Source organism: Staurois parvus, unplaced genomic scaffold, assembly GCF_062004578.1.
Source record: "Staurois parvus isolate SC_StPar_1 unplaced genomic scaffold, SC_StPar_1.0 ptg000438l, whole genome shotgun sequence".
Classification (NCBI taxonomy): domain Eukaryota; kingdom Metazoa; phylum Chordata; class Amphibia; order Anura; family Ranidae; genus Staurois; species Staurois parvus.
The window spans coordinates 7,566,024-7,593,944 of NW_028318234.1; the positions used below are offsets into that span (position 1 = coordinate 7,566,024).

Consider the following 27,921-nt stretch of genomic DNA (forward strand, 5'->3'; position numbering starts at 1 on the left):
CGCAACTGTTAAAGTAGCGAAACGTTGTATCGGAAAAAATGGCCTGGTCAGGAAGGGGGGTAAATCCTCTGGAGGGCAAGTGGTTAAAAAAAAAAGATTTATAAACATCAGAGCAGAGAAATGCACAAAACCTACAAAGAACAACATATTACTCACCAGAATCCTCTCGACGAGCATATCATAATACTGCTCGGCAAGCTGGGGTCTACAGAGTACAAAACGTCCCAGTAACTCCACAGCTGCTTCTCGCACACTAGTTGAGTTGTCCATCAGCCTCCCATGCACACCTCTCTGCATATCCAGCTGCGGAAGCAAAGACTAATGTTATTTACAGCACTGAATGAGCAAGCATGGCATTCCACAACTACAGGATGCAGAACTTACCCTGGCAAGAATGCTTGGATCTACAGCTACCACTTCAGACAAACACTTCATGGCTTTCGTACGGACTGCAATTGCATTCTCCCCAAGTACCCGCAGAATCTTGAAAAAAAAATGCATATAAGCACCCTTATATGTTAAAACAAGCAAAGACACCAAACTCTTTTTTAGCTTGTAATTTACTTTGTGATCCCTTACAGTAACTCTTCCTTTCTTAGGGAGTACTAAAGCTTTAAAGACCCTGAGCCTTTGGTTTCATACCAAATCTCAGAAAAACTATTAATAGTAGTATTGGATTTGAACATATTCCATCTCCTTTACTGAACACCAAGCTTCTTGAACTTCCATAGTATATGAAAGAACGACCTCTGTTCCTTCACTGTGCTTTTCAATGAATTTCCATTAACACCTCTAAAAGACAGGATAGATAAAAGCTGAGGAGAACTTTAGCAAAGCTAGATGTTGAAGACAGCCAAAGGAAGTTTTAGCAATTGTTTTATCCTTTATAAACTTATAGTAGTAGCAAAGTGCACACTTTCACTTGAACCAACAAGCCTAGATGCGCACCGTTTAGAAGGTGTTCACATTGCAGCAGCCAGTAAAGTCACTCATGGACACTGCTCTCTGAATGGACGGCACACTCAAGTGTGCCGTTCATTCAGAATGATGTACCACAATCATGACTCCTGTATGCATTCAACCATCCGGAGTCTGCGAATCAAGAAGACCAGGTAAAGATAGAAGCCCTGTCAGTAGTGACAGCGCGCCACTGGAGGGATCCGCTTTGCATGTAAATCTATCATAATGTGCTAGTATGTGGCAAATACTAGCATATTATGACATTAACCTACAGGGGGACAATTATATATATTTTTTTTTTAAGCGATTGTTTATTACTGCTTTTAGAACAACCTTCTGATATGGGCCTTCTATGCCAATAACAATCAAATACATATAGAATACTTCAAAGACCACTCCTGTGGGTTGTGCTGTAAGCCATGAAATAGAGAAAGTGAGCAGAGACAATATTCTCCATGCAATCAGGTCCTAGGCTGAATACGTATGACGCTTTCATTAAAAAAAAAAAAAAAAAAGGGAAGACTACATGATAACTGAGATTTCAAAAGCAGATTGATTGAAGTACTCGTGGGCAAAGCATATGTGTTCCCCAAATCAGCTAATAATTACCAATTAGAGTTTATTAGAATACTCCAATATTTACCTGGGTCAAATAAATATCAAAGCTCTGGGCAAACGGCCTCATAGAGGCCAAATAACGCACAATCAAACAAGCATCATCGTAGTCGACTATGTCAGAATTTGACCTGTAAGACAGAGATGAATGTTAGAGTGCTGAAGTAAAATGAATCCAGTGAAAGCCAACTACTATTTCATCCTTACTTCAAAGTGCTAAACTGTGATGGTGCGGTTTTAATAATGCTACGGAGGAACTTTTTCCTTTTTTCTGCTCGTTGCATTATCTCTCCGGTGGATTCAACCTCTTTTGCATGCTGGGCTCCATCGGAGTCCTCATCCTTCTGGGATTTCATGGCTTTCTCTGTCTCCATTGTAGTGTCACGGAACCACTGTGCTATATAAAATTTCCGAGAAAACTGAAGAGGAGACAGCAGGATATGTTATAAGATTTATGTTTAACTTACCTCTAAATTTCCTTATGGGGGCCAGAGATGTCCCCATTAACATTTGAACACAAAGTGAAACTCACCACTAGTGATGGATCGGTCTCTGTATTCTCCTCTAAATAATCTAGTAGCGCCTTTTGGAGCTGCTGAATCTCATCATCTCCTTCAGGAGCCTTTAGAAAACAAGGAAAAAAACATATTTAATGAAACAATAACTACAAAACCTTAGCAAATATACAGATAATGGAAATCTTACTAACATGGATTAGGAATGAGAAATTTTACACTTCTCTCCCAAGAAAATTTTGACAAGGCAGTGTTTTGCATTGACCATGACATTGGCAACATGGAGGGGAGCTTATCAGAAGGAAATGGCATTTTATAAATAATTAAGCCAGAGGCAATACCCTAGGGTAAAGGCTATAAAAAATACTTTCCTAGATCTTTTCCACCGGTACTAACATTGTGAAAGTTGGCAAATGCCATATTTTTTTGTTTTCCAATTGAGTGAATGGTAATAAAGAAAAAAAATCTAACATCGATTTTTATCCTTTCCCACTCTATCAAAGAAAAACTCTGAAGTTCCAATATTATGCATTACTCAAAAAAAAAAAAAAAAGTTTTCTAGTTTTAGGTATCGTGAGAATGAATAAGAGCTTATGTCAGTTCCTGTCTGAAAGACAACAATCTACCCAAAATCCACATGTGAAATTTGCCGTTTATTTCTATTCTTGAGAATTGTAAAACTATAGCTCTAAATTTCAATTTCTGTTCCCATGACACTGGTCACCAGGATGGAAAGACAGTAAAGTCAACAAAAAGGGACAAATTCACAAAGATTATAATTCTTCCCCACTATACCCAAAATGAGAAAAATGTTTTGAAGGAGGATCAACTTTAACCTTTTCACACCTAAGGGTAAAACAAATCTAAATGTCTAAGCACAATTTTGCAACAATGACGTGTTAGCAAAACCGTACATATCACAACTACTTTGTGCATCCAGGTGGATTATACCCCTTCAGGACAAATTGGGCTTTCATTTGGTGGTGAATGGTAATAGATATCGCTTGATTTTGTTTTATTAACAAAGGAAAACTTGCTCAAAAGAAAAAAAAAAAAAACACCTTGACTGATCACTGTGATAGCCAATCACAGCGAACAGGTGACTCGGAATTGGGAGTTCCAGGTTCCCGTCATTACTGCGAGACCCAAGTCTCTGTGCTGGGAGCCTGCCATGATAGCTGCCCCTCTGAAAAAAGGCCAGTTCAGTGGGGCCGTATATTTGCGTACGGTCAGCATGAAGGGGTTAAAGGAGAAGTTCACCTTATATATAAAATAGTAAATAATAATTGCACATTTTTTTTTGCATGTAAAAAAGTGTGATTATTTTTTTTTTTTTTTACACTGGAGCCTTTAAAGCATTGCACCACTGATCAGCAAATCACACGTGCAATGCCAGACTCCTGAAGACTCTTAATACACTGTCTGCTCATGCCTCCTGTATGGGCAGAATGCTACCGAATGACAGGAGGAATCGCAGTTCATTGAGAACTCGTGAAATCGGTTTTGGGAAGAAGACCCCCACCCAATGTCACAAGGATGAGAGGATACGGGGAGGAGGCGGCAGGAGCTAGAACATTTTACATGTTCTACCTTAAATATGGGGGGAATATAACACGTTACAAAGGTGAACCCAACCTTTAAGAAGGCAGAGAACATTAGCATCAAAACAAAACCTTATGGTTTTGGGCTTATTAAAATTGCAGTTATATGAAGCCGTAATTAGATAAGTTGAAGAGTTTGTATTGCAGGTACTTATATAGTGCTGTCAATTTTACGCAGCGCTTTACATATATATTGTACATTCACATCAGTCCCTAACCCTCCAGGGGCGTAGAATCTCAGGTCCCTAACTCACATTCATACATAATACACATACTAGGGCCAATTTAGACAGGAGCCAATTAACCTACCAGCATGTCTTTGGAGCGTGGGAGGAAACCGGAGTATCTGGAGGAAACCCATGCAGGCACAGGGAGAACATGCAAACTCCAGGCAGGTGGTGCCGTGGTTGGGATTCGAACCCACGACCCTAGTACTGCCAGGCGGAAGTGCTAACCATTTAGTCACTGTGCTGCCCTCTGCAATATACTCTAGTAATTAGAAAGCTGCTGACATCTTACAATGTTCACTTCCAATCAAACGTTCTTACATTTTCATTGTAAAATATTTTTGTATCATCACTCAAGCGAAGTCTAAATAGTACAAGCAAGCAGTACTATACTCAGTCTGTGTATAAAACTGAATAGTTTTATTCAGCTGGAATGAATTACATCTGTATTTGTCAATAAAATATAACTTTATAGATGTAGTGAGGTATAGTAAAAGAAAGTAATGGGAAGTGATGTCCATACATAATGTACCTGTTTGAGGATTCTGTCTATTGAGCCTTGGTCCATTTTGCTGGAAACTGCATCCTTCCTGAGTCTTGCAGCGACAGTACCCAAGTAATCCAACGAAGCCACACGGAGTGCCATCTCTGTTGACTTGTTGCTGAACTGATGAACCTATAAAAAAAAAAAAAATGGACAAAAATTAAATGCATAAAAAGTGTGTTGAACAAAACTAAAAAGGAGTCAAAGTGACCCACATGGGACTTTCATACATGGGACTGCAAAGATAACCCCATATAGGCCATTTTGACAGTTTGAGAACAATTAATGTTCTTTAACAAAAGAACATACATTCCACTGTAATAATTATGCTACTAAAATTACTGTGTGCTGTAAACTGCCTCCTGCATTGCTCCTGTTTCTTCCTGCTGGATGTCACCATTTTGCTAAAGCCCAGAGCAGTCACTTCCTTCATGATCTATTAGATCCCAGATATTTCCTCTGCCCTTAAAAGCATCTAAACAACTGCTTGTTTACATGCTGGGGAAAGCGGAAGTGATGAAATCCTCATTGCTTCCAGTTTCTCATCCCATAGAGATGATCAGGGAAAATATGGTTTCCAATCAGCTCTATGGTACATTGACGGAATTGCTGGCTTTGGTCTCGGGCTCCCTGGTGGGATGGGAGTACCCAGAAAGGGACCAGAGGGTGGCGGAGGGGGTTGGGGAGAAATCCAGCAGCTAATAAGCTACTAGGATTGCTTTTGCAAGAAAGAGAAATGACTGCTGAAAAATTCAAACCAGGATTATGCCTGTAGTTGCAGGCATCACCCCAGTGTACCACTTTAGTCTGGCAATATAAAATGTTTAAAATGGTCAACTGATTGGCCTCTAATAGCTCTGGCACAGTGCCAAAAATAGAGCAACTGAGCATATGCGAAGCAGGGTGAGACAGTTCATTACTGGATTTTAAAAACAGACACTTATTTTAATGTTTTGCATAGCTATTTCTGCAAAAGGGGCCAAATTTAAGTGATCAGGATAAGTTCATCATGTTTTAGGGTGGAACATGCAACATGTTTGCATACCCCGAGCCGCTGCTGCCCGCCCCCTCCCCCGTACTATCTGTCAAATTTGAAAACAGCGTGGCCGTGCTGGGCTCTGCCCATCATTCAGTCATGGACTTAGCAGCTGTCAGCTTGTAGTTTTCAATGAACTACCACGGTACTGTGGAGCGCCGTGGTAGTTCACTGAAACTTCCTGTCAGAATATCTGCTTGCTCATACATCCTGTACGGCAAGAAGATATTTTGACAAGTCTGCAGTAGACCTGCATGGCATCAGCGATTTACTGATCGCTGGTGCAATGCTTTCCAGGCTCCTGTAGACAAAAATAATAAATGCAAGTTTTTGTACCTGCAAAAAAATGTGCATTTATTATTTTTGTCTAAAAGGTGAAATTATCCTTTCATTTTCTGACTAAAATTCCACTTTAATATAACTGGACTAACAGCTACCACCAGCAGATGGCGATGGTAAGCTCTGTAACTGCAGACCTGTTTGTGGATAACCAGGGACTTAACCTCCCTAACGGTATGATTATTTCCGATTTTTGGTGCTGAAAGCGGTACCATTATTTTGCATGGAAATATGTAATTTTTTTATTGTAGGCTGTAATTTTTAGGAATAACTCACTGAAATCTGTCTGAACAAGAGTCTATTAAACATCCCGGGGATGATAAAATTTTAAACACAAAATCATAAATTATAATTTAATAAATAATCATAAAAAATAATAATATAATAATAATACATTTAATTCAATAATATAATCAAACCAAAAACACTGAAATTTGAAATATAGCGCCAAGTTCGCACATCGCTGAGCAAAGTCGCAGAATTGTTTTCAGTGTCTGATGACGAATTTCCCCCACGAATCATTATCACTCAATTCTGCAAGTGGTTCTGATTTACTATCGCTGTTCTCTAGCTGATCTAAACCGCTTTTGACCTAAAGGGACACTTTTTGGACGCCATGGACTTTTCTCAGTTTCCAGGCAGAAAGAACAGACAAAATGCAGGCGGGGCGCCGGACAAAATGTATGTGAAATTGGTTGAGACATTTTACTATGTAAAATGTAAAAAAAAAAAAATGACATTATTTAAAATTTCCCGCCGCCGCCGGCTGCGCCCGTACGTCCCGACGTCATAGGGACAGGACACAGAAGCCGGATGCCGGCATCGGCCGGAGGAGATGGCCGGGGACGCTGCAGGGGACACATCGTGGGAGCGCAGGCTAAGGTAAGTGAGGAACACATGCCGGAGCAGTGCCGCATGGTATTCCCGAGTGTAGCTCGGGGTTACCGCTCTTGGTACTGAAATGTTACCCCGAGCTACACTCGGGAATACCGCCAAGGAGGTTAATAGTATGGGGATCATTATGATTATTATACAGGATTTATATAGCGCCAACAGTTTGCTCAGCGCTGTACATTAAAATGAGAGACAATACAGCAACAATACAGTTCAATACAGGAGGGGTTCGAGGGCCCTGATCCTGGGAGCTTACAATCTAGGAGGGAGGGGATAGTGGTACAGGAGGAAATAGCTGTGGGGGATGGAGTGGTAGGAAGAGTGGAGGAGTTCAGTAATTAGCAGAGGGCTGGTAGGCTTCCCTGAAGAGATGGGTTTTCAGGGTGCGCGCCTAAAGGTGAGGAGAGTAGGTGATAGTCTGATGGATTGGGGTAGGGAGTTCCAGAGGATGGGGGAAGCCCTGGAGAAGTTCTGGAGATGGGCATGGGAGGAGGAGACCAGGGAACTAGAGAGTATGAGGTCCTGTGAGGAGCGGAGTGTGCGTTTTGGGTGGTATTTGGATATTAGGTCGGTGATGTAGTTTGGAGCAGTATGATGGACAGCTTTGTACGTCAGTGTTAGCAATTTGAATTTGATCCATTGGGCAATCGGAAGCCAGTGGAGGGATTGGCAGAGGGGGGTGGCGGATACGGAGCGGTTGGTAAGGTTCATCATTCTCTATGTAACTTCACATACAGGTTCCAAAAAGAGTAAATATACCAATTGACATCTGTTTACCACATATTACCAATAAACATACATATTAAATACAAATTCCTACCAACAATCTTCCCAACAAGCTAAGCAAGAGCTCAGCTGCTGGCCACTCAGGTTTGTTCACAGTAGACAGAAGGTCCTGGACAAAGTTCTCAAACAGTGGCCTGTAATCCTCCTCCCCTTGCTTGCTCCCGCACCTAAGAACAAGCATTGTTATTACAACAAAAGCCAAATAATTGCTGTGCAGAAAAAGTGTATGTAAAAAACGTATAGGTCCACCAACTTTTTGAGGAAAATAGACAGAAAGTTCTGAGCAGTCCTCATTGCCGTTTCATACGAGTTGGTGATGAAAACATCCTGGTCAACCTGGAAAGACACGGGACACAAGAATTACCTACTGCATAGTATACTATTTTTAACTACATAGACCAGAATTGCAAGATGGAAATTCTTACCTTTTTGTTGGACTCTTCCTCTGCATTATCTTTATCAGATGGTAAGTGGACCACACACTGTATTAACTGCAAGACTAACGCTGTCACCATCTGAATGTACATAGCTTCTCCATCATCGTCACTGCTGTTTAACCTGGTTGTAAACAGTGTTAATTGTAATCAGCATACAACACCAGTTTACAACAAAACTTGCAAAATTGTTTTTAAAGGGATATAGGGGAATACAGTGCCAGAAGATACTTCCAACTGAAAGAAAACCTGTCAGAAAAACTGGGATTTATTACGGTCATGGCTTCCCTTGCCCAAAACTCAATGGGAGTGCAGGTCCCAGGGAAGTGATGTTAGTGTACATGATGCTGAAGTGTTGAGCTCTGAATATTGTAACTGCACTGATTCTGAGATCTGGGCAACTGCAGCTTCAAAACAGAATAAAAGCCTTAGCTGTAACACAACTGTCATTTCAGATTTTTAAAAGTGGAACTAAAGTCCAAGATACTTTCCTTCTGCTTCAACAGTTTGATGCTTGTGAGTTCCATCACTAGCATTTTCTTTCTGGTCTCTTGCGGGTGGCAGTCTTTGGCTATCTTGATTGGCCAGTGTTTGATGATGTCAACACCACACATGCACAGAGTGCCATCATTTTGTGGTGGAATGTAAACTGAGCTGTGTATACAAAGCTCAGCATATATTCTACAGAAGACTGAGCAGATAGGTTTATTTTATTGCAAAGGAAACATTGCAGGTCTCTACTGCAGCAAACAGCCTGTCTGCTCTAAGTTTTTTCTTTAGACTTTAATTCTACTTTAAGGGTGAGGCAACACAGCTTAATTGATGTGTATTGCAGAAAAAGTGAAACTGCAGAGTGAAATTCTTTAATTTCCCAGTGAAAAATAGGAAAACATGATTGGTTGCTACATGCAGAAACAAATTTCTTTGTTTAACTATTCATACATACAATACCAGTGGCTGAAAACACTTGGAAAAGGTGAACCAAAATGTGTATAATCTAAAATGTGGCACAAACATGAAAGCAGGTAATTTTGGTTTCTCCAGATTAACTTGAATACCTAAAATTCCGCAAGCTTCTTTTACTTGTCGGTAGTCTAGCAAGTGAGGTGAAGAGCTCCTCCAGAATAAGCTGCCTATGTTTCTCGTACCTGGAAAATACCTGTGAAAGAAAGACATGATCCTAATGAGAGGTACCGATACAACCAAAGATTTTGAGGTCTACAAAAGCATGAGTATATCTCAGCTTCAAGAAAAAGGATCCAGTACAAAGTTATGTATGAAACAACTAAACTCAAGTTTTGGTGAGCCAAAAGCAAGAATAGTAAGGCCATTCTGTTGCTTAGTCATCTCATACACATGGCATATATTGTCTGCACTGAGCTAAGGATGAAATGTTAGGCTCAGTCTGAAGCCAGGGTCATGATTTTTTTTATATGTTAGAAGGTGTGGAAACAATGAATGAAGTATAACAAAACAGCAATCATGCAAAATGACAAAGTATCATAAAACAAAAATGTAATCCTCTTACCGCAGTAACCAGCTTGATGGCACACAGCTGTAACTCGCTGACATTTTCTACAAAGAAAGGTGTTATTCCCATTGAAGAAACCTGCCAACAAAATTAAAGATGTTACAACTGAAGGGTCAACTACAAAAACATACACCTCATTGTAGAGAGAGAGTCTGGGACACCCTGCTCTCTACAGATATCTCTAGTTTAGAATTTTGACACTAACTTCATCTTGCTTCATAAAAAGCAATTTCAATCCTGTTGCTTTCTTCACTTTATAAAATAAAATAATTGAACAGGAGAAGAGTAAGAAACAGGATTTTGGTGTGCAGACCTGGCAACTTAGGTGCAGAGTGGAGAATCCACAAAAAACTGTACCAAAGACAGGCAGCAGGTTGTAAGTGACTAAACTCACCAGCACATACCAAACTTTGAAAAACTCATAGGCTACTCGATTAGATGAAACTACCAATAGACAAACAAATCATACTGCTGTAAATCAATACATAAAAGTATGCAGACCTGCTTTCAGTTGTTCAGATAAACACGATTTTTGTAGTTACTGTAAAATACTTTGCGTCCATTGAGGGACAAGAGAAGCCTTTCACCTTCATGGTGAGTTCAAATATGAATTTTTTTTTTTGTGGCAATGCCCAGCTATCAAAACTTATTGGCGACTTGTCTGGTCATATATGTACAGGGTCTCGGGAAAATAGACAGCTCTCTCCAACAATATTTCTTCCACATATAACTGCTACGAGCAGTTATGCTATTGTTAGAAAGATTTCTTCAATAATATGATGGGAAATACTACTTGTACTACTTACACTTTCTTTTGGTATTAAATAAAGAACTACGGGGGGGGGAATAAACAAAAAAGAGTACTGTCTGCATCTCAAACTGCCTGAAGGACCTTATGTTTGAATCTGGCAGGGGCTACAAGGAATAGAGAAAGCAGAAGGTCTCCCTGTTGAAGGGAGCTGATAAAACCTATCTCTTCAGGGAAGCCTATCCTGCCGTAAGCTAATAATGGAATCTTCTACTCTTCCTACCTGTTTATCCCCCCCAGTTATTACCTTTTGTACCACTAGTCCCTCCCACCTAGATTGTAAGCTCTGAGGAGCAGGGCCTTCCTATCCCTCTTGTATTGAACTGTATTGTTGCTGTATTGTCTCCCGTTATATTGTAAAGCGCTGAGCAAACTGTTGGCGCTATATAAATCCTGTATAATAATAATAAAAGATATGGTGGATTCCATCTGGAACTTCGGAGGTGAAATGAAGACATTCAGAACTTAGAGATCCAAAATGGGGCGGACGCCCCCCTCTGGGCTTGACAACAGTGAGCAGGTTGGAGTAAAGTCTTTTTCTGTCTCAGGAACTGGGGCAGAGACACCTTGGTCTATGTTTCACTCATGTGACTGACTCCAATGTCAGGCAAGAATGGTTCAACATTCTTCTCCCAAACCTCCTCAGCTCCCAGACTGTACAGAGTATTGTTAAAAGAAAGATACAATGTAGTAAACATTGCCCCAGCCCAAATTGTTTGAGACATGTTTCTGCCATCAATTTCACAATTTCCTTTTCTATTCTTAAAATTGTGCATTTTCTCAGTTTAAACATTTGATGTCTTCTTTTTTCAATTGTGGTTTATGAGATTTACAAATCATTGCATTCTGTTTTTATGTAGATTGTACACAGCATCCCAACTTTTTTGGACTTGGGGTTGTGTGTGGGTACTGAGTTTATAGACAATAACAAAAAAGTCATTCAATATGCAGGCATTTTGTAAAACATCATTTTAAGGGGAGCTGTAAGAGGTAAATGACCAGACTGGTGTAAGTGGCAGGGGTCCACAGCTACTCAAATAACGGCTTTTTACAAAGGTGTGTAACAGCATCTCTTTGGAATCAAAACATATTAAACCTTGAAGAGAGTAGGTAACAGCAGAAAACCACAACCAGGTTTCCACTCCCATCAACAAGGCCAAACTAAAGTGAGCAAAAGATTTTCAAAACTGGATGACTGAAGAGTGGCAAAAAACTGAATTACATTACAGATGGTAATAATTTAGCAAACACAGCAGAAACCTGTGATATCATGTGTAACAGCTGGGTTACAGAATGAAGGTGTGGTTCATAATCTTCAGGAACTGCATGATGCTATGGAAATTAAAAAGCACATGTAAATGTGAGAAATACCAGGTATGGCTTGGGCCAATATAAATGCAATATACCATACATGTGGGATTCCTTTAGAAGCTGGAAAATCGCTGTAGTACACATTGGTACTCCAAAGATCTCCATTAGCTTTCGGGTCCCATGTAGAGTGGCTGCCTGCTGCATTCTGAGGTCAGCCACTCTTCATGGGTGCCTTCCAGAGAATGCTTTGAAGAAATGTACCACATACACTGATTGGATGAGGAAAAGCGAGGCAGTGATGTCACACTTCACCTTGTACAAATCAAATAATGCTTTGCATTTATTTAGAAAATGGGTAAGTTGAAGTCTCTCCCCCAATCCGAAGCTTATATGCCCTATAAGGCATAGGCAACATGGGTGACATGCTTGCCACCCAATCCTGTTCAGAAGACCCTTTATCAACTCACAGAACCCATCCTTTGAAGGCAAAACGACATCCCTATTACAACAGAGGTGCTCCTAATATATAGAACCACCAAGGATGTATTAAAAAAATAAAAAAAGTATTAAAACATTCCAATGGTAACCTCTCTGGGATGGAGAGCATAAGCCTGGTACCTCACCTGCAGGATAGTTGTGTCTGTAAGCAGCTGAATTTCTAGCAGTTCAGACAAACTGGCCACAATATCACACACTTTGTTGTAGAGCATCACAATTACTCTCTGCTTATGAGTTGAACACTTGGCGCGCTTCGCTTTTGAACTCATTAGCCCTCCTGCAAACAAACATATTATCATGAGCAACATTTAGAACAGTACCATTAAACTGGAAACAATTAAAAGCAATTCGTACTTTATCTCTAACCTCATACTAAAAAAGTCCCTAAAATCATTCTAAAGCTTTGGAGGCAAGCAGAAACATCAAATATGTGCCATATGATACATGTGTGATGTATACCTGTGCAAGAATATGTATGAAAAAAGAAATTGTTGAGTGATTTACAAGTCAGAACAGAGATTCTGAATTTTCTCTTCTATGTGGACAGTAAGTTGTGACAATTTCATTATATAGATCAATGTCATGTGAGAACGTATGTAGAATCCATGAAAATTAATTAAAAAAAAAAAAAAATTGAACAGGCAAAAATAAATCTTCATTCAAATGGTACCAACACTCCAAGGTGATATATTTCAAAAAAATGAAACACAAACAACTTAAAAATCATGAAATGAGAATCAGGTGTTCCAGATTAGGTGCCAATGATTAGAACCTCCTTAGTGAGTATTCAAGGTGGAACCTTATATAACCTCTTCCCGCCGATGTGGTGCATATATATGTGGCCTCTTGGAAGGTGGGCATTGACACCAAAAGGCCACACATATGCGGCCCAAAATAAAAAATTCTGTGTGCTGAGAGCACACGCCCTGCACGTTCTTAGAGCAGGGAGCACACTGCTCCTGAAGCATACTAGCGATCAGAAGCCTTCTAATCATGTGACTGCTGTGACAGCCAATCACAATGGTCACATGACCCAAATGCCCACCTCCCAGCATTTAAAAGCATTTAAAAGGGCCAGGAGACGGCGGTGGGAATGGGATTAAGCTCAAACATCTACGGCAGCCTCTCTCAACCAGGGTGCCCAGACACCCTGGGGTGCCTTGAGGTTTCCTCAGGGGTGCCTTGGCAAAAAGTCTACAAATTGCCCAAAACTTGCAAACAAGCCAGCAGGTGGAACAAGCCTGCCTTTTAGTTACACAAAGCCACATGTTTTCATTGTGCACCATTACCTTCTAGCCACCGGCATCCTGACAACCAATGACATCATCAGTTGATAAGGAGGATGTCGGTTACCTGCACAGCATCCTTGTTTGACCCTCCCCTGCTCCTCTCCATCAGTACTGGGGCCACATTAGCTGAGTGATGGAGAAAAACTGAGGGAGAAGAGAAACAATGGAATGCTAGTCAGCACCAGGGAGCAAAAGTGTATTTGCTTTGGAAGAATAAATTACCTCTAATGTTGGATGTCCTACATGTGTGGATGTTGAGGCGTTATATAAAACTACTATAATAGTTTTTTACCTTTTAGAATGGGGTTCCTCAAGACCATCTATTGTTTTAGAGGGTGCCTTGGGACTGTCCATAATTTTAGAGGGTGCCTTGACTGAAAAATTTTGAGAAACACTGCTCTAGGGTCTTGTGTTCTCTTTAATATTAGCATTTGCAGTATCACAAAAAAGGTCTCCAAGGCTCTCAAAGGAAATTGTGGATCCTTAAGAGGTTGATAAAGGATTTAAAAACGTTTGTCAAATGATTCAAAATCACTCATGCCACTGCGAGGAAAATATACCACTGGCAAATTTTTCTAATAGTTTCTAATTTGTCCAGGACTGGCCAGCTCAGCAAATCAGCCCTGAAAAGAACTGACCATTGGATGGTACAATAAATCTCCAATAACCTGAAAGGATTGCAGCAGGATCTGCAGGTATTCCTTGCAACAGTTGATGTCAAAATGCAGACATCTACAATTAGAAAAAGACTGCATTGATTTAACCTGTGTTGTGTGGTATGCCAGGAAAAAGCCTTTGATGTCCAAAAAAAACCATCAGTGCAAGACTACAGTTTGCCACTGAACATATAGGCAAAGAAAGCCTTCTGGCATTTCAGGAAAATAATTTACCAACTGTGAAGCACAATGGAGTAAAAGTTATGGTTGGAAAAGTTATGATTTGTATTTGTTTGTTGCTTCAGAGCCTTTGTTGCTTGCAGTTATCGAGTCAACTACTAATACTACATCATAATCAAAGTGAATGAACACAAAAAGGGATTTTTCAGCACAATAAACTGAAGCAAATCCACCAAGGAATTGGCTCAAAAAAAGAAATAATGGATGGTTATGGACTGGCCTAATCAGAGTCATGATTTGAACATTGTTGAAATGTGGAACCTTCACTTTTATGCAAGAAAACATACAAACGTCTTACAACTGAGGGAATTTTGCATACAAAGAGTGATCAAAGATTTCACCACCGTTAGAGACTGGTAGGCAGCCAGAAGTAATTTCTATCAAAAACCAGGGAGCAACACCAGCTTCGGAGGCTAAGGGTTTACTTACTTTTACCAGAGTACATCATTAACATTTATTTAATTTTTTGTTTAATAACTGAAAAGGCAAAATTTCTTTGTGTTTTATGCACCTTTATTGCAAGCAGTGTTCGAATAAAGATCTAATGGTTGCCTGTTCAAACGATGTTGAAAGTCAACAATTTCCATTAGATGTATTTGCTATTTTACATGACTGGTTGCAGGATATTTAATAATGCTAACAGTTAACGTCTATCTCTCAATGTATCAGACAAAATGAAGGAAACGGCTTTTCCATGTAATTTATACTTTAATTTGAGAAGTTGTTAATCAGGCATGTTATATATAACTATAAATGTTTGATACAGATGACAAACTAGAAAGAGAAATAGCAACATCCTTTTAAGTAGAAAATGAAAAGAAGCCACTTTGTAAAAGGAAGATTTAGAATATTTACTTTCAGATACCTCTGGGTGTGTCATATACAATGCCCACCTGCACTAAGAGCTGTGGTTTCTGCAGCTGACTGCTCCCTTATTGCTCTGTGTTGTAAAGGAGCAGCGGACAGTGGGATGACCCACACAATACTGCGGGAGATGCTCTAATCATCACACCAAAGAATGTCAGATAACAGTTACAACTGCAACTTTTCAATACAACAAAGATTTATTTTGCCTTTTAGAAAGTTCAAGTGGAACTGAAATGTAATGAAAAATGTGAACATGCAGGTTTTTATTGCACATGAGACATGATATGTATCTTCTGCATTAAAGCTTCTGACCTACCTATCCACACAATACAGAGTAGTGTACAATTTTGTCATGTACGAAGATGAATGATCTTCTGCACATGCATGGGAGTGATGAAATCTCGGTCATGCCAATGCAAATGGCCGAAGATTGGTACGCGAAAGAGGATTGGCAAGTAATGTTAGTGGCAGCTCTGGGACACCACAGTGCTTGGGTTGAGAGGAGTATAGTTCTACTTTAAGTTTTCAAGCTCCATTTAAACAGGGAGGCTGTTATTCTATTCTTTAAATACAGTTGACTTAATTTAAAATTATAAAGTGCACTTAAAATGTGTACTCGCATAAAAATGCAACATAGCTGAGCATCCAACGGGTGTGAAATGTGTGCCCAATCTTTGTGCTTATTACAGCTAAAACCAGAAAAAATGCAGGTAAAGCTTCATAACCAAAAGAAGAAAAAAAAATCTCAAAATGACACTCCAGACAATTTTAATCCCAACACTATTTAATCCCACTACAAAGAGCATCTGTTGCGAGGAATGTTCATATAATATAGTATAATCAAAGTGAAACTTTAAAATAACCACCCAATGAAGAACATCATAAAATAGTGGCTCACCTCCATGAGGATCCACCCTATAGACAGGATCATACTGTGGATACAGCGTGTTCTGTAGGTGGAATTTAGTGTACTGGAGAATACGCTCTATCACATCTTCGATATATACTGCTTTAGGCATGCTTGGAGAGGTCATGATGTTGATGGCTGTTAAACAGGAATCAGCCGACTTTGTGACTCTCTCCATAATCAGATCCCGCCACAGTTTTTCTTCATCTTCTGTGTCATTGTTCTAAGAGGCAAAAACAAGAACCAAAAATGAGAGAAATAAAAACAAACAGAACATGTTATCTTCCGTTTATTCTCTTAAACGTTAATGTTTTACAAATGGAGAACTTTCTATTTTGTGTTTTCCGCACAGTATTGAAGCAATCTTGTGGTTTATTGGTAAAGAGAATTATTACATGTAACGTAGTTCTAAATGCTTTTTTTTACTCTAATATATTCACAGCATTAAGGTAGAAAAGTTCCAGTACTTTTACTACCCCTCTACTGTTCCCAAACACTTACCTGCTGATCTCATTACAGCCCCGGTTGCAGGGTCCCATCAGCACTGCTTCCTGAACTTAATGGATCAGCAGACACTGAGGACTCCTGCTGACATGCCAGAGCTGTGTATGTCCATGGACACACAACTTGCTCAGAGAGGGAGAATGTCCAGGTTTTTCCCTTGCACAAAGCTAAGGAGACATCCCCAAATGGACAGTAGCTACAGGAGGAAAGGGAAATTTCAGTAAAGGAGTACACATAAGTATGTGTGGACTTTCTCTCCTGAAATAAAAAACCCTCAGAGGGTTAGCACAGTTAACTAGCAGTTGATTGTCATAAAAACAAACTATTTAATTGACCAAACTGTCTGGTATGGGCTACATTGTCCCTAAACAAACAGAATTTTAGATGTCCAAATGTTTTCAATGCAGGTTTGAAAGGAGAGCTGGAATGTGACCGATTGCTATAGAGACACAAAAATCATAGACTCCAAAATTGAGATCCACAGCTACCTAACAATTTGGGAAGAATCTGGCCCGATACACATTTTTCACATGAATACACACTGGGGTTGATTTAGTAAAACGGGAGAGTACAAAATCTGGTGCACCTGTGCATAGAAACCAATTAGCTTTAATTTTTTTTTTTTTTTGCAAAGCTTAATTGAACAAGCTGAAGTTAGAAGCTGATGTTACCATGCACTCTCCGGTTTTAGTGAATCAACCCCATTGACACAATTCTATAGACTACACCAAAGTTCTTCTATTTGAGACAAACAGATATGCATATACACATACATACACTGAAACACAATCCAGATGTTACTATGCATTGTCGTAGTACTGCTTCCCCGATGTATATACTATTTCAGGGGCAAGTTAAACAACCCTTGTGTGATACCAGGTTAACATTTACGGTAACCTGTGCAGACTTTAGCAGATTTATTAAGAGCTAAATAACATTTTTCACAGCTGTGTTGAATTCACAGCTCTAATTAAAAACACTTACATGGTTTAGCATAGTTGACAGCTTTGAACCATCCTGGATATTCTTTTCAAGAATTCCCAGTAATTTGACCAGTTTCTCAGAAGAGATCTGTCATAAAGATAAAGTAACAAAGTGTTAGAACATTTAACTTTGGTGGAAAAGCAGAGAAGTAACTGGATGATTTTATTTTACCTTATTCATGATGCCCATAGCTTTGATTTTAGCAGATTCACTGCCCAGTTCATTGAGCTGATGTTTACCTAGAAGAAGGTCTGCAGGGATCTCCTCATCATCTCCTGTAATAAGAGGCAACAGACATGTAACCTGAAGGCACCTTAGATAACAAAGTCCTGATATCAGATCCTAACTAATACTGGCTCCTCAATGGGTTTCCTTCCCACACTGTTCAGCATGTCTCCCAATACACCTGCTTTAATAAAAAAAAGAGAAAAAAAAAAGTGCCACAAGAGACACAAGAAATAATTGCTACTTAGGCTGGCCATACACTACACATATTTCTTGTATAATTTTCCATTAGACTTACCAAAACCATATAATATGAGGTCAAACCTAAATACTTTCAATTTGTATGCAATCAGGCAGGCCCTTGCACTACATAGCTGAAGGTAAATCTAAAGGGAATTGAACAAGAAAAATTGTACAAAGTCTGGCCAGCTTAAAGAGGTAGTAGTATTAGAGTAATTGATTAAATACACCACTCTAAATCTTACCAAATGTTGTGAAGTCCATATCTTCCAAGTTCTCCAAAATATTTTCTACTGCTGATGAAAATCTCTTGAAGGTCGAGGAGTCCATCATTTCTGAAAGATGCCAAAAAAAAAAGTGAAACTCGGAAACACTAGCTACCTTGCCAAGTTATGTTTTCAAATCAGTCTTTGTTTTGTTTCTTAAAATGTTCTGGTCCCATTATAGAAGAGCAACACCTTAGACCTTGAAGGCAATTTAAACCTAGCACAGCACTGTAACTGAAGACTAGTGGGGGTTCACAAAGTCTGAAAGCTGACTGTCTGCACCAACAACACATACCATCTAGAGAGTATCAGGTATCCCTGAGCAAATATGAAAATAGAGGTAACTGCATCAATTATAAGAAGATGGGGAATCCATTTTGCAAACATGCAGTGCCCCAGTTGTCAGGTTATAAATGAAACATACATCTATATATTTAACGAATACTGCAGACAGCATTGAACTGGTTGAATCGGTGGCAAAGAATGAAAATTCTAATAAAAACCCTTGAAGGTTAAAAAAAAAAAAAAAAAAAAAGAAAAGAAAAGAAAAAATACCATGTAAACAAATTCTCCATCTTTACCTTCAGGCGTTAACTTTGGCTCATAAGCTTTCCTTTTTTTCTGCCGCTCTTTCTTCTTCATTCTCCGAGCCACTAAGAGGAAAATTATATTATTGTTATTATATAGGTTTGGTCCCATCATAGACATTGGATATCTATTTTACTAGCCTGGTGTTAGAGTAAAACACTTCAATACTCTTTATTCATGTGTCTAGCCCAGCAATGGGCAAACTACGGCCCGGCGGACCTTTTAATCCGGCCCGCGGAGCTAGGCTCCCGCTAGGCTCCTCTCACAGTCCGCCCTGAAGACCGGTGTAGCCTGAAAATCTGTCTCCTATGAGGATCTGTCCCCCTCGACGTATCTGCGCATGTGCCGGAGATCGCCGATCGGCTGCTAATGCCTGAAACTGGCACATGCGCAGATACGTCGAGGGGGACAGATCCTCATAGGAGACAGATTTTCGTGCTACACCGGAACGGCACGGGAACACGGCGAGAGGAACGCGCGGAGCAAAGGTAAGTGAATTGACACAGGGGGGACTTGGGGACTTAATATGGGGGATGAATTAATATGGGGGATGAATTAATATGGGGAATGAATTACTATAGGGGGGATGAATTACTATAGGGGGGATGAATTACTATAGGGGGGATGAATTACTATAGGGGGGATGAATTACTATAGGGGGGACGAATTACTATAGGGGGGACGAATTACTATAGGGGGGACGAATTACTATATGGGGGACGAATTACTATATGGGGGACGAATTACTATATGGGGGACGAATTACTATAGGGGGGACGAATTACTATATGGGGAATGAATTACTATATGGGGAATGAATTACTATGGGGAATGAATTACTATATGGGGGATGAATTACTATATGGGGGATGAATTACTATATGGGGGATGAATTACTATATGGGGGATTAATTACTATATGGGGGATGAATTACTATGGGGGATGAATTACTATATGGGGGATGAATTACTATATGGGGGGTGAATTACTATATGGGGGGTGAATTACTATATGGGGGGTGAATTACTATAGGGGGGATGAATTACTATAGGGGGGATGAATTACTATAGGGGGGATGAATTACTATAGGGGGGATGAATTACTATGGGGGGGATGAATTACTATGGGGGATGAATTACTATATGGGAGATGAATTACTATATGGGGGATGAATTACTATATGGGGGATGAATTACTATGGGGATGAATTACTATATGGGGGATAAATTACTATGGGGGATGAATTACTATATGGGGGATGAATTACTATATGGGGGATGAATTACTATGCTTACTATGGGGGAATATTACTATACTTACTATGGATGACACATACACATCATTCATCTACTCTTGGTCCGGCCCCCGGGTCCAATATAGGAACCCATTGCGGCCCTCAAGTCAAAAAGTTTGCCCACCCCTGGTCTAGCCAAAACTATTTCTTGTTTTAGATAGAGCAGGGAATTAAAACCACAGTTTTGTTTGTTGATTGTGTACCGCTAGGGAAATTTCTGATCACTTCCTGTCCAATATTCACAACAGGTAAGTTAGAGGAAACCTCCCAAAGTAAGATTTCCTCCATGGAAAATTTCCCCATACCTTTTTTTCTGGGGACAACTCCAAAATTTCTGATTTTCCTCACTTTGTTTCAGGGACAGAAGTCATAAGAACAAAGTTGAATATCCCCAAAAGGGGACACAGCAGTAAAAACCCGATAAAGAGTGTAACTCTCCCAGAACATTGGAAAAAAAATAGCGTTTTCCTTCTATACAATTTAATGTAACTGATTAATTTATCCCTACCATTGGTTATACAGATAAAAAGGAGTGTTATCTCAGTGAACACATAAAAACATGCATATAATCTTGCCTTCACTTAGACTTGGAGGTGGAGAGTCGTCCATGTCAGAATCTTCTGGACTGCGTTCTCTGTAGCGACTACTGCGCCTTTCATTACCACCACGCCTATGATCACCAGAACTTCGCCTTTCACGTTCTTCATATTTCCATTCCACATCCGCTTTTTCTTTTTTGTGTCTCTTTTTGGAGGCTGAAACAAGCAAAAGTAAAAGTGTTTAATACATGTAGCAGATAATTGGATCACACAATAGGCTTAATGCAGAGCTCAAGTAAAACCTAAAAAAAAAAAAAAAAAAGCCAGCAACTAGGAAAACTATAGTTGCTGACTTTAAAAAAAAAAAAAAAAAAAAGCGAGTACCTGTCCCACGATCCAGTGGGGTGCTCATTGCAGCCCGTTTCACCAGCCGCTCGCTATTCTCAGCACCTGCATCCTAAGTGTGGGCACCTGGCTGTGACAGCTTGCGGCTTCACAGCCGGGTGCCCACTGTGCAAGTAGCGCTGCGCCTTGTGAATGGTTCCGTATTCTTCCAGGACCTGTCACGCATGCCAAAAAAATATTGAGAGGGAAGAAAACTTCCGATCGCCTAGGCGGGAGTGGGTACCTGTCTAAATTAGGTACCAGCTCCTCAAAAGGTGCCAATTCCTCAGGGGCAGTAGACCAGTACTTATAGCAGAACTTTCCCATTTGGGTGGGTGTTATGGCCCTGGTGCTAAGTAATTTAGGAGGGGTGAACGGTTTACAGATGGGACTTTACAGCCATTTGTGTTTGAAGGCAAACTTTTAGATTGGCATGGAAGGTCTTCTTAAAAGTGTTACTAAACCCACAAGAGTAAAATCAAACTACATATGTATTAAAGCATGCTGTAATACTCACTGTGGAACCTAAGGAGTTAATCCACGGCATTGTGTAAATAGGCTGTTTAATTCAGTCTTCTCTGTTCCTTCCCTTCTATTGTCCCCAATCCATCTGCTGATAGTACGGAGCGCTAGGAGTCACTCTGTACATGCTCCGTTTAGTGTGTATGGATAGTTTTTGTTTTTTTCTTGGGAAGGTGTTTGAGATCAGCACAAGGTCATGCAACCTCACAGGACAGTCAGGGGAGAATGAAAACTCCTCCAACAAAATTAACCAGTGCTCGACTGGACACTGATGGAAGCCACAAGACTGCTATATACTGCTGAAAAACTATTCAGTAGTTTAGATTTACTAAAATAATTGCATTTCCATTTTCTGTGTACTATGGGACACCAAATATAGTGAATGCAGGGTTATGGGTTTAGTAGCACTTTAAGTTGATCCTATGGGATGAATATTTTGAACCCCTGGCTTAGAATAAGAATGCAGGAAGCAGCCTCTGAGTTTACATTCTTTCCAAATCAGGGACTCAAGTACTGAAGCCAGGCAGTGCGTAATAGAACAACTAGGTAAATACAGCTAGGTCTTCAGGGATGACCCCCATATTATCACTACATGTTTTCTTCTCACAGGCACACTAAAAGACCTCTCTGTGGCCATTAATCTTGGAAGTCAATAATATGTAGTGGGATTTCAACCTCATGATGCAGTAGCAGGTACCCTGTTAGTATATCTAGGAAAGATGTGACTTAAGAAATGTGGCTTTTTTTAAAAAATTTTTTATGACAACCTGAATAGAAGTAAACAGGAATTGTTCGTAGACAAACTTTTTTTTAAAATAAACATCTTGTCTTTGCATAAGATAGCTTCCTTTAGGATCTATCCAATGGCAGCCAATTACTCACGCTCAAAGTCTTCTTCGCTTTCATTGTCTTCTTCTGAGCTAATTTCTGCATATTTGGGTTTCTCGTTTACAGTGCTGCGTTTACGTTTGTTCATTTTTACGCGTTCACAAAGCGGCATCGATGACTCGATTTCTGCTACCAATTCAGGAGGAAGTTCCTTCAGGACAGACTGATCAATGCCCCCTACACATATAAAGAAAAGTTAATATTCAACCACGCAACAGATACAAGAGATAACTTATATGACACATAAAATGCTACCTATAAAATACCTTTAACTGCATTAGTTCAACAATAGGAAATTACACTTTTGTAAAGTTTACAAAACTCCACAACACTCATCAATTAGTTCTTCATCAAAAATGCAATCAATTAGAAGGTCAGTTATTTAATCGTTGACTTAGAAAATAGTGAAGCTTGAGACCCATGGGTCCATGATGCTGCTTTACTTCATGGATGTTGTATTCATTAATATCTACGCAAATTATACTTGAGTACATTTTATCTTGATGTGCCAATAATGCTCTTTTGGTACCAGAAAATATTGAAGCCAGCAAGCAAACAGAGAAGAAAGGCAACTAGCATTTGCAGTCAATAGTCAATGTTTCCCACATGACAAGATTATTTTAATATAAAGCTTGGCCATATCTTATTGGGAATAATCTGAATGAAAAAAAAAATAAACTGATTCCTCTATCCAAACTATACAGCCGAGATGGATGAATCTGCTACTGCAGCTATTGTTTTTCCGACAGTCAGCACCAGAAGCTGTCGAAATATTCAAAGATCAGCTCTGATTGGATACAGCAGCTGCTCAGCAGAAAATTTTTCATCTGACTTCTTGAGTTTGTAATCGAAGGATATTGTGCAGGAGGATGCAGACAGGGCTACCCCTATGGAGTGAATTTCAACTGGCTAATCGAGCAGGTTTAATGTGCAACAGCAAAAAAAGTGTGAAAAAGAATTCACAAGGAGAAAGTGGTTACATTATGGACAGAAAGCGATACCCAGGAAGTCATCAAAAATGATGCTTTATTGCAAAATTTGCACATATTTAGACATTAAGGTAAAGACCACAGTTAGCCATCACCACAAGATGAGACAATACCGAAAGAAACAACCTAAAACAAAAAATAAAAGAAGGACGTCATGACCGGCCATGTATGTAGTTATGGTGTAAAGACAACGACACAAGGTCTTATTTGTATACAGCACAGGCACATGGGAAACACCACCCATAGGGGATGTACACAATAAATCTTGATTTATAGGACTGTACATCAATAATATAAATACATCACACTTGTACCAATTATATATATGGACTGAGGAGCCCAACTAGACATTGCTAGAGATCTGATAAAAATTCAGCTTAGGGCATGAATCAAACAAAAAATGCACGCAACACATGGATGTAAACTGAACTGCTGATATGTGTGCCAATAGAAATATTGAGACTACTAATGCCATTACTCAAAGACACAATCTTCAGGTGAATATAATATGCCTTTTTGAAAGGAATTCAGGCAGAACGTGACTGGTATGACTGAAAAGAGTGTCCAAAATATGACACGGGGTGATAATGGAACTTAGAAGAAACTTGGTATCAATAATGACTTCTCCATAGGACATCCGTCATCTGACGTTGGAATGGCAGGGCCCTGCCGATAATGATGTAACGATTCTTCACCGCCAGCATGTGGCCTGAATGCCTCCCTTAATGTATAGCAGACATGGAAATAATATGAATATCCACGCAGGATAGTAGAGATAGGGTGCTGCGCACCATCTAGGAAGTATGACATAATGTCCCCATCCTGTGATAAAGAAGTGACATAAGAGAAAGTCAATATGGCAGTCACTATACAGCCTCAAGTAGAGGAGGCCCTAGGGCCGTGATTCCGTTTCAGTATAAATAGAGTTCCACTCACCACCCGTGCATATTGTTTCCAAGTGAGGCATTCAGGCCGCATGCTGGCGATGATTGTTTTAGGTTGTTTCTTTTGGTATTGTCTCATCTTGTGGTGATGGCTAACTGTGGTCTTTACCTTAATGTCTAAAGCATAATTTGTGATGACTTCCTGGGTATCGCTTTCTGTCCATAATGTAACCACTTTCTCCTTGTGAATTCTTTTTCACACTTTTTTTGCTGTCTGCTTTTGGTGACTGGGCAGATAAAATACGTCCAGCGATACAAGTAAATATTAACGGCCTCAATTTCTTTTGTCTTTATTCTTAATGTGCAACAGACCAAACCAGCACAGCCCTGGCTGTCTCTTATTGCCCTCCACTCTCAAGGGTTACCACTTGCAGCCCATGTGGGGAGATGGGAAGGAACAGCTAAGCTCTGACACTACTTCCAAGTGACAGAACTTTGCCCATTCAGATTACCATGCAGATTAGCATGCAGGAGGCAATTAGAGCTGCTGCAGGACTCTATGCATTTCACCTGATAGCAGCTCTGTTTCAAAAAGTGACTGTCACTTCAATGAACTTCTCCTACATGCTCTGTTAATTATCTAAAAAAATGTTTTGTATATCTGCTGAACCACTTCCCCGCTGCCCCATGGTAGAACTACTGCTACAGGGCAGCAGGGCTGAGCAAAATCATATATATATATATATATATATATATATATATATATATATATATATATATACATATACACACACACATACATATATACACGTGATTTGAATTTCCGGGTAGGGCGCTCACCACCCTGCCCGTGCCGTCATTGGCGGCTAAGCATGTCAATCACCGGGTCCTGGCTGGAGATTCCCTGCCGGCACCTGGCGATCGCCGTGGAAACCTGTAAACACACAGGTCTCTCCCCTGCCAGCAAGGACATGCTGTTTTGTATTTCTCTGCACAGCAGAGAAATACAAAACAGCATGTCTCCAAGGTAAAAGTGCACACAGCACACGCAGTAAAACACAGCAAACTGTTAACCCTTTGATCACCCAAATGTTAATCCCTTCCTGCCCAGTGTCATTAGTACAGTGTCAGTGCTTTTTATTAGCACTGATCACTGTATTAGTGTCACTGGGGATCTCAGTGGCAGTTAGTTCTCACCCAGTGTCAGAATGCCAGCCGCAGTCCCGCTATAAGTCGCTGATCGCCACCATTAGTAGTATAATAATTTTTTAAAACAATTCAAGTATATATACCGCCATTTGTAAATGGTATAAATTTCACGTAAATCAATTTACACATATTGGGATTTTTTTTTTAAAGCAAAGACGTAGCAGAATACATTTTCGGCCTGATTTAAAAAAAAAAAAAAAAAAAATTGCTGGTCATGTTTAATGGCACAGTCAAAAATATTGGTTTTTTTTTTCCAAAATTGTCTTTTTTTTTATTGTTTATAGCGCAAAAAAAAAAAACAAAAAACAGAGATGATCAAATACCACCGAAAGAAAGCTCTATTTGTGGGGAAAAATGACAAATTTCATTTGGGTGCAGCGTTGCATAACTGCCCAATTGTCAGTTAAATTAACGCAGCGCTGTATCGCAAAAAATTGCCTGGTCAGGAAGGGGGGTAAATCCTCTGGAGGGCAAATGGTTAAAAAGTACAAAAAATACCTGTTGTCAGAAAAAAAATCAGTGCTGTTCTGTGTTGGTTGTTATCTCAAGGAGCCTAATCAATGCCCCCAGATCTCATCTTGGACTACAGAACAATTATTCTCAATGTTGAGGACATGAGAGGGAGAGGAATTCCGTGGTTTAGCAAAAGCCAGATGGGCAGTCTTGACACCATTCCTTGTGATTTTAGTGCCCAAAATACTGTTGTCTGCACTCAAGAGGAAATCAGGAGTCCACTGTAGAGGCCCTTTCAAGCAGGGGGAGATGGACAGGTCCATGTCCACTCCGTTTATGCAGAGTGGACATTGACACAGCCCGCTCTGCTCTATGGGTGGTCTGGCGTAAATGGACAATCCAATCAGATGGAAGGGGAATGGATCACTTTCCTTTTCTTTTTAGTGGATTGAATTGGAAGTAGGCGGGTGTAAACAGACACGTCTGTATACACCCATAGCTCCATAGCTATGAATGGAGGGTCCGATCAGGTCCACCGGAAAAACTGACAGACGGACCAGATTGCAGCAATCATGTGAAAAAGGGACAACTTCTGGCAGATCAACAGATACTTGCAAGGCCATTAAAGGTAAACATGGGTAAATTTGAATGTACAGAGTGGTTTATTTATTTCCCTGGAAAACTAAGGGTCCATTTCAATGGGGAACTGGACTGCGTGCACAGAGTGAGTTCGGGGACACGCACGTCAAAAAGCCCGTGCGAATGGACCCATATACCATCTGATTAACAACTAGACTTATTCTTTAACTCTGCAGGAAGGCTTACAGGAAAGGAAGACCAGCTTGGCCCTATGCCCTTTTGTAACTCAATGTGACCAACATTATTCCACGTAAAACACTTCCACCTCCCGCCCTCCTTGCATCCCTATTTGAGAAGCTTTCCATTAGACTTCCATAGCTGTCAACATATTAAGAGTGGGATACACAGTGTGCCTTGGATTAGCAATTCTTAACTTGATTTTACCAAATACCTTTTTATTACAACACACACAAGTAGTACAGCCTATACACGCATATTGCTATTCTAGGTTTCTAAAAAAAACTAAATTAGCTGAGCTCATTTGAAAAAGAAAAAGAAATAGTGTGCGCTATTGGAGAGATTTCCCTTCACTTCCTGTCCTACAGACAAAACAGAAAGTGAGAGAAAATTCCTGCTAATTAAGAGATTCCTTTGGTTAGCTCACCAGGTTACCAGTACTAGTGTCCATTGGAAGATTTCCCCTCAATTACATTTCTGGGGACAACCCAAAATTTTGGATTTTCTTTTACCGTTGACTTCGCCACAAAATTCTCTAGATCTTAATCCAATTGAACATCTGTGCGATGTGCTGGAAAATCAAATCTGATCCATGGTCCCAACTCACATTTTACAGGACCTAAAGGATCTGTTACGGATGCCACAACGTACCATCAGAGGTCTAGTGGAGACCATGCCTTGACGGATTATGGCAGGTGGTCATATTGTTATGGTTGATTGGTGTATATTGTCGAGAAAAGAGAGCTCCCAATTAGGTGATCTGTAAAAGCATTAGAAGCCCAAGTGATGATTGTTTCAGTTCCTAGACTTATTGTTGGACCAGAACAGACTGGTGCTTCCAATCTGCACCCATGCTGGGAACAGCAAGAACCCCCAAGTCTGTAGAGTTTTATAATGGCACTGGCAGCAAAATGGTTACAGCCCAATTAAACTTGACTAAATGTAGTAATAAATGCAGACCTGAGCTTTACAGGCAACTTACTATTGCAGTGAAGCACTCAGGTTGTTTACAATTGTGTTTGAGCACCTTTACAAATACCAGGTATTTCAGATTAAAGAATGACTCTCCTTATTCTC

The 27,921-nt window shown here is 40.0% G+C and overlaps 1 protein-coding gene across 4 annotated transcripts in view; it reads right to left on the bottom strand.

The window, feature by feature from the left end:
• NIPBL (NIPBL cohesin loading factor) overlaps positions 1-27,921 on the bottom strand; it is a 192,843-nt gene that overhangs the window by 51,397 nt on the left and 113,525 nt on the right. For all 4 annotated transcript variants that reach the window (XM_089687840.1, XM_089687839.1, XM_089687842.1 and 1 more), the window contains 19 exons: positions 22,488-22,670; positions 20,736-20,915; positions 18,859-18,930; positions 18,257-18,346; positions 17,718-17,821; positions 17,547-17,633; positions 16,050-16,281; positions 12,225-12,376; positions 9,480-9,560; positions 9,010-9,110; positions 7,943-8,075; positions 7,771-7,853; positions 7,552-7,684; positions 4,451-4,594; positions 2,108-2,197; positions 1,783-1,994; positions 1,604-1,706; positions 385-483; positions 157-303 (listed from right to left, as the gene is read on the bottom strand). In XM_089687840.1, coding sequence (XP_089543966.1) covers positions 157-303; positions 385-483; positions 1,604-1,706; positions 1,783-1,994; positions 2,108-2,197; positions 4,451-4,594; positions 7,552-7,684; positions 7,771-7,853; positions 7,943-8,075; positions 9,010-9,110; positions 9,480-9,560; positions 12,225-12,376; positions 16,050-16,281; positions 17,547-17,633; positions 17,718-17,821; positions 18,257-18,346; positions 18,859-18,930; positions 20,736-20,915; positions 22,488-22,670 — 2,426 coding nt within the window. The remainder of the gene's footprint in view (positions 1-156; positions 304-384; positions 484-1,603; positions 1,707-1,782; positions 1,995-2,107; positions 2,198-4,450; positions 4,595-7,551; positions 7,685-7,770; positions 7,854-7,942; positions 8,076-9,009; positions 9,111-9,479; positions 9,561-12,224; positions 12,377-16,049; positions 16,282-17,546; positions 17,634-17,717; positions 17,822-18,256; positions 18,347-18,858; positions 18,931-20,735; positions 20,916-22,487; positions 22,671-27,921) is intronic.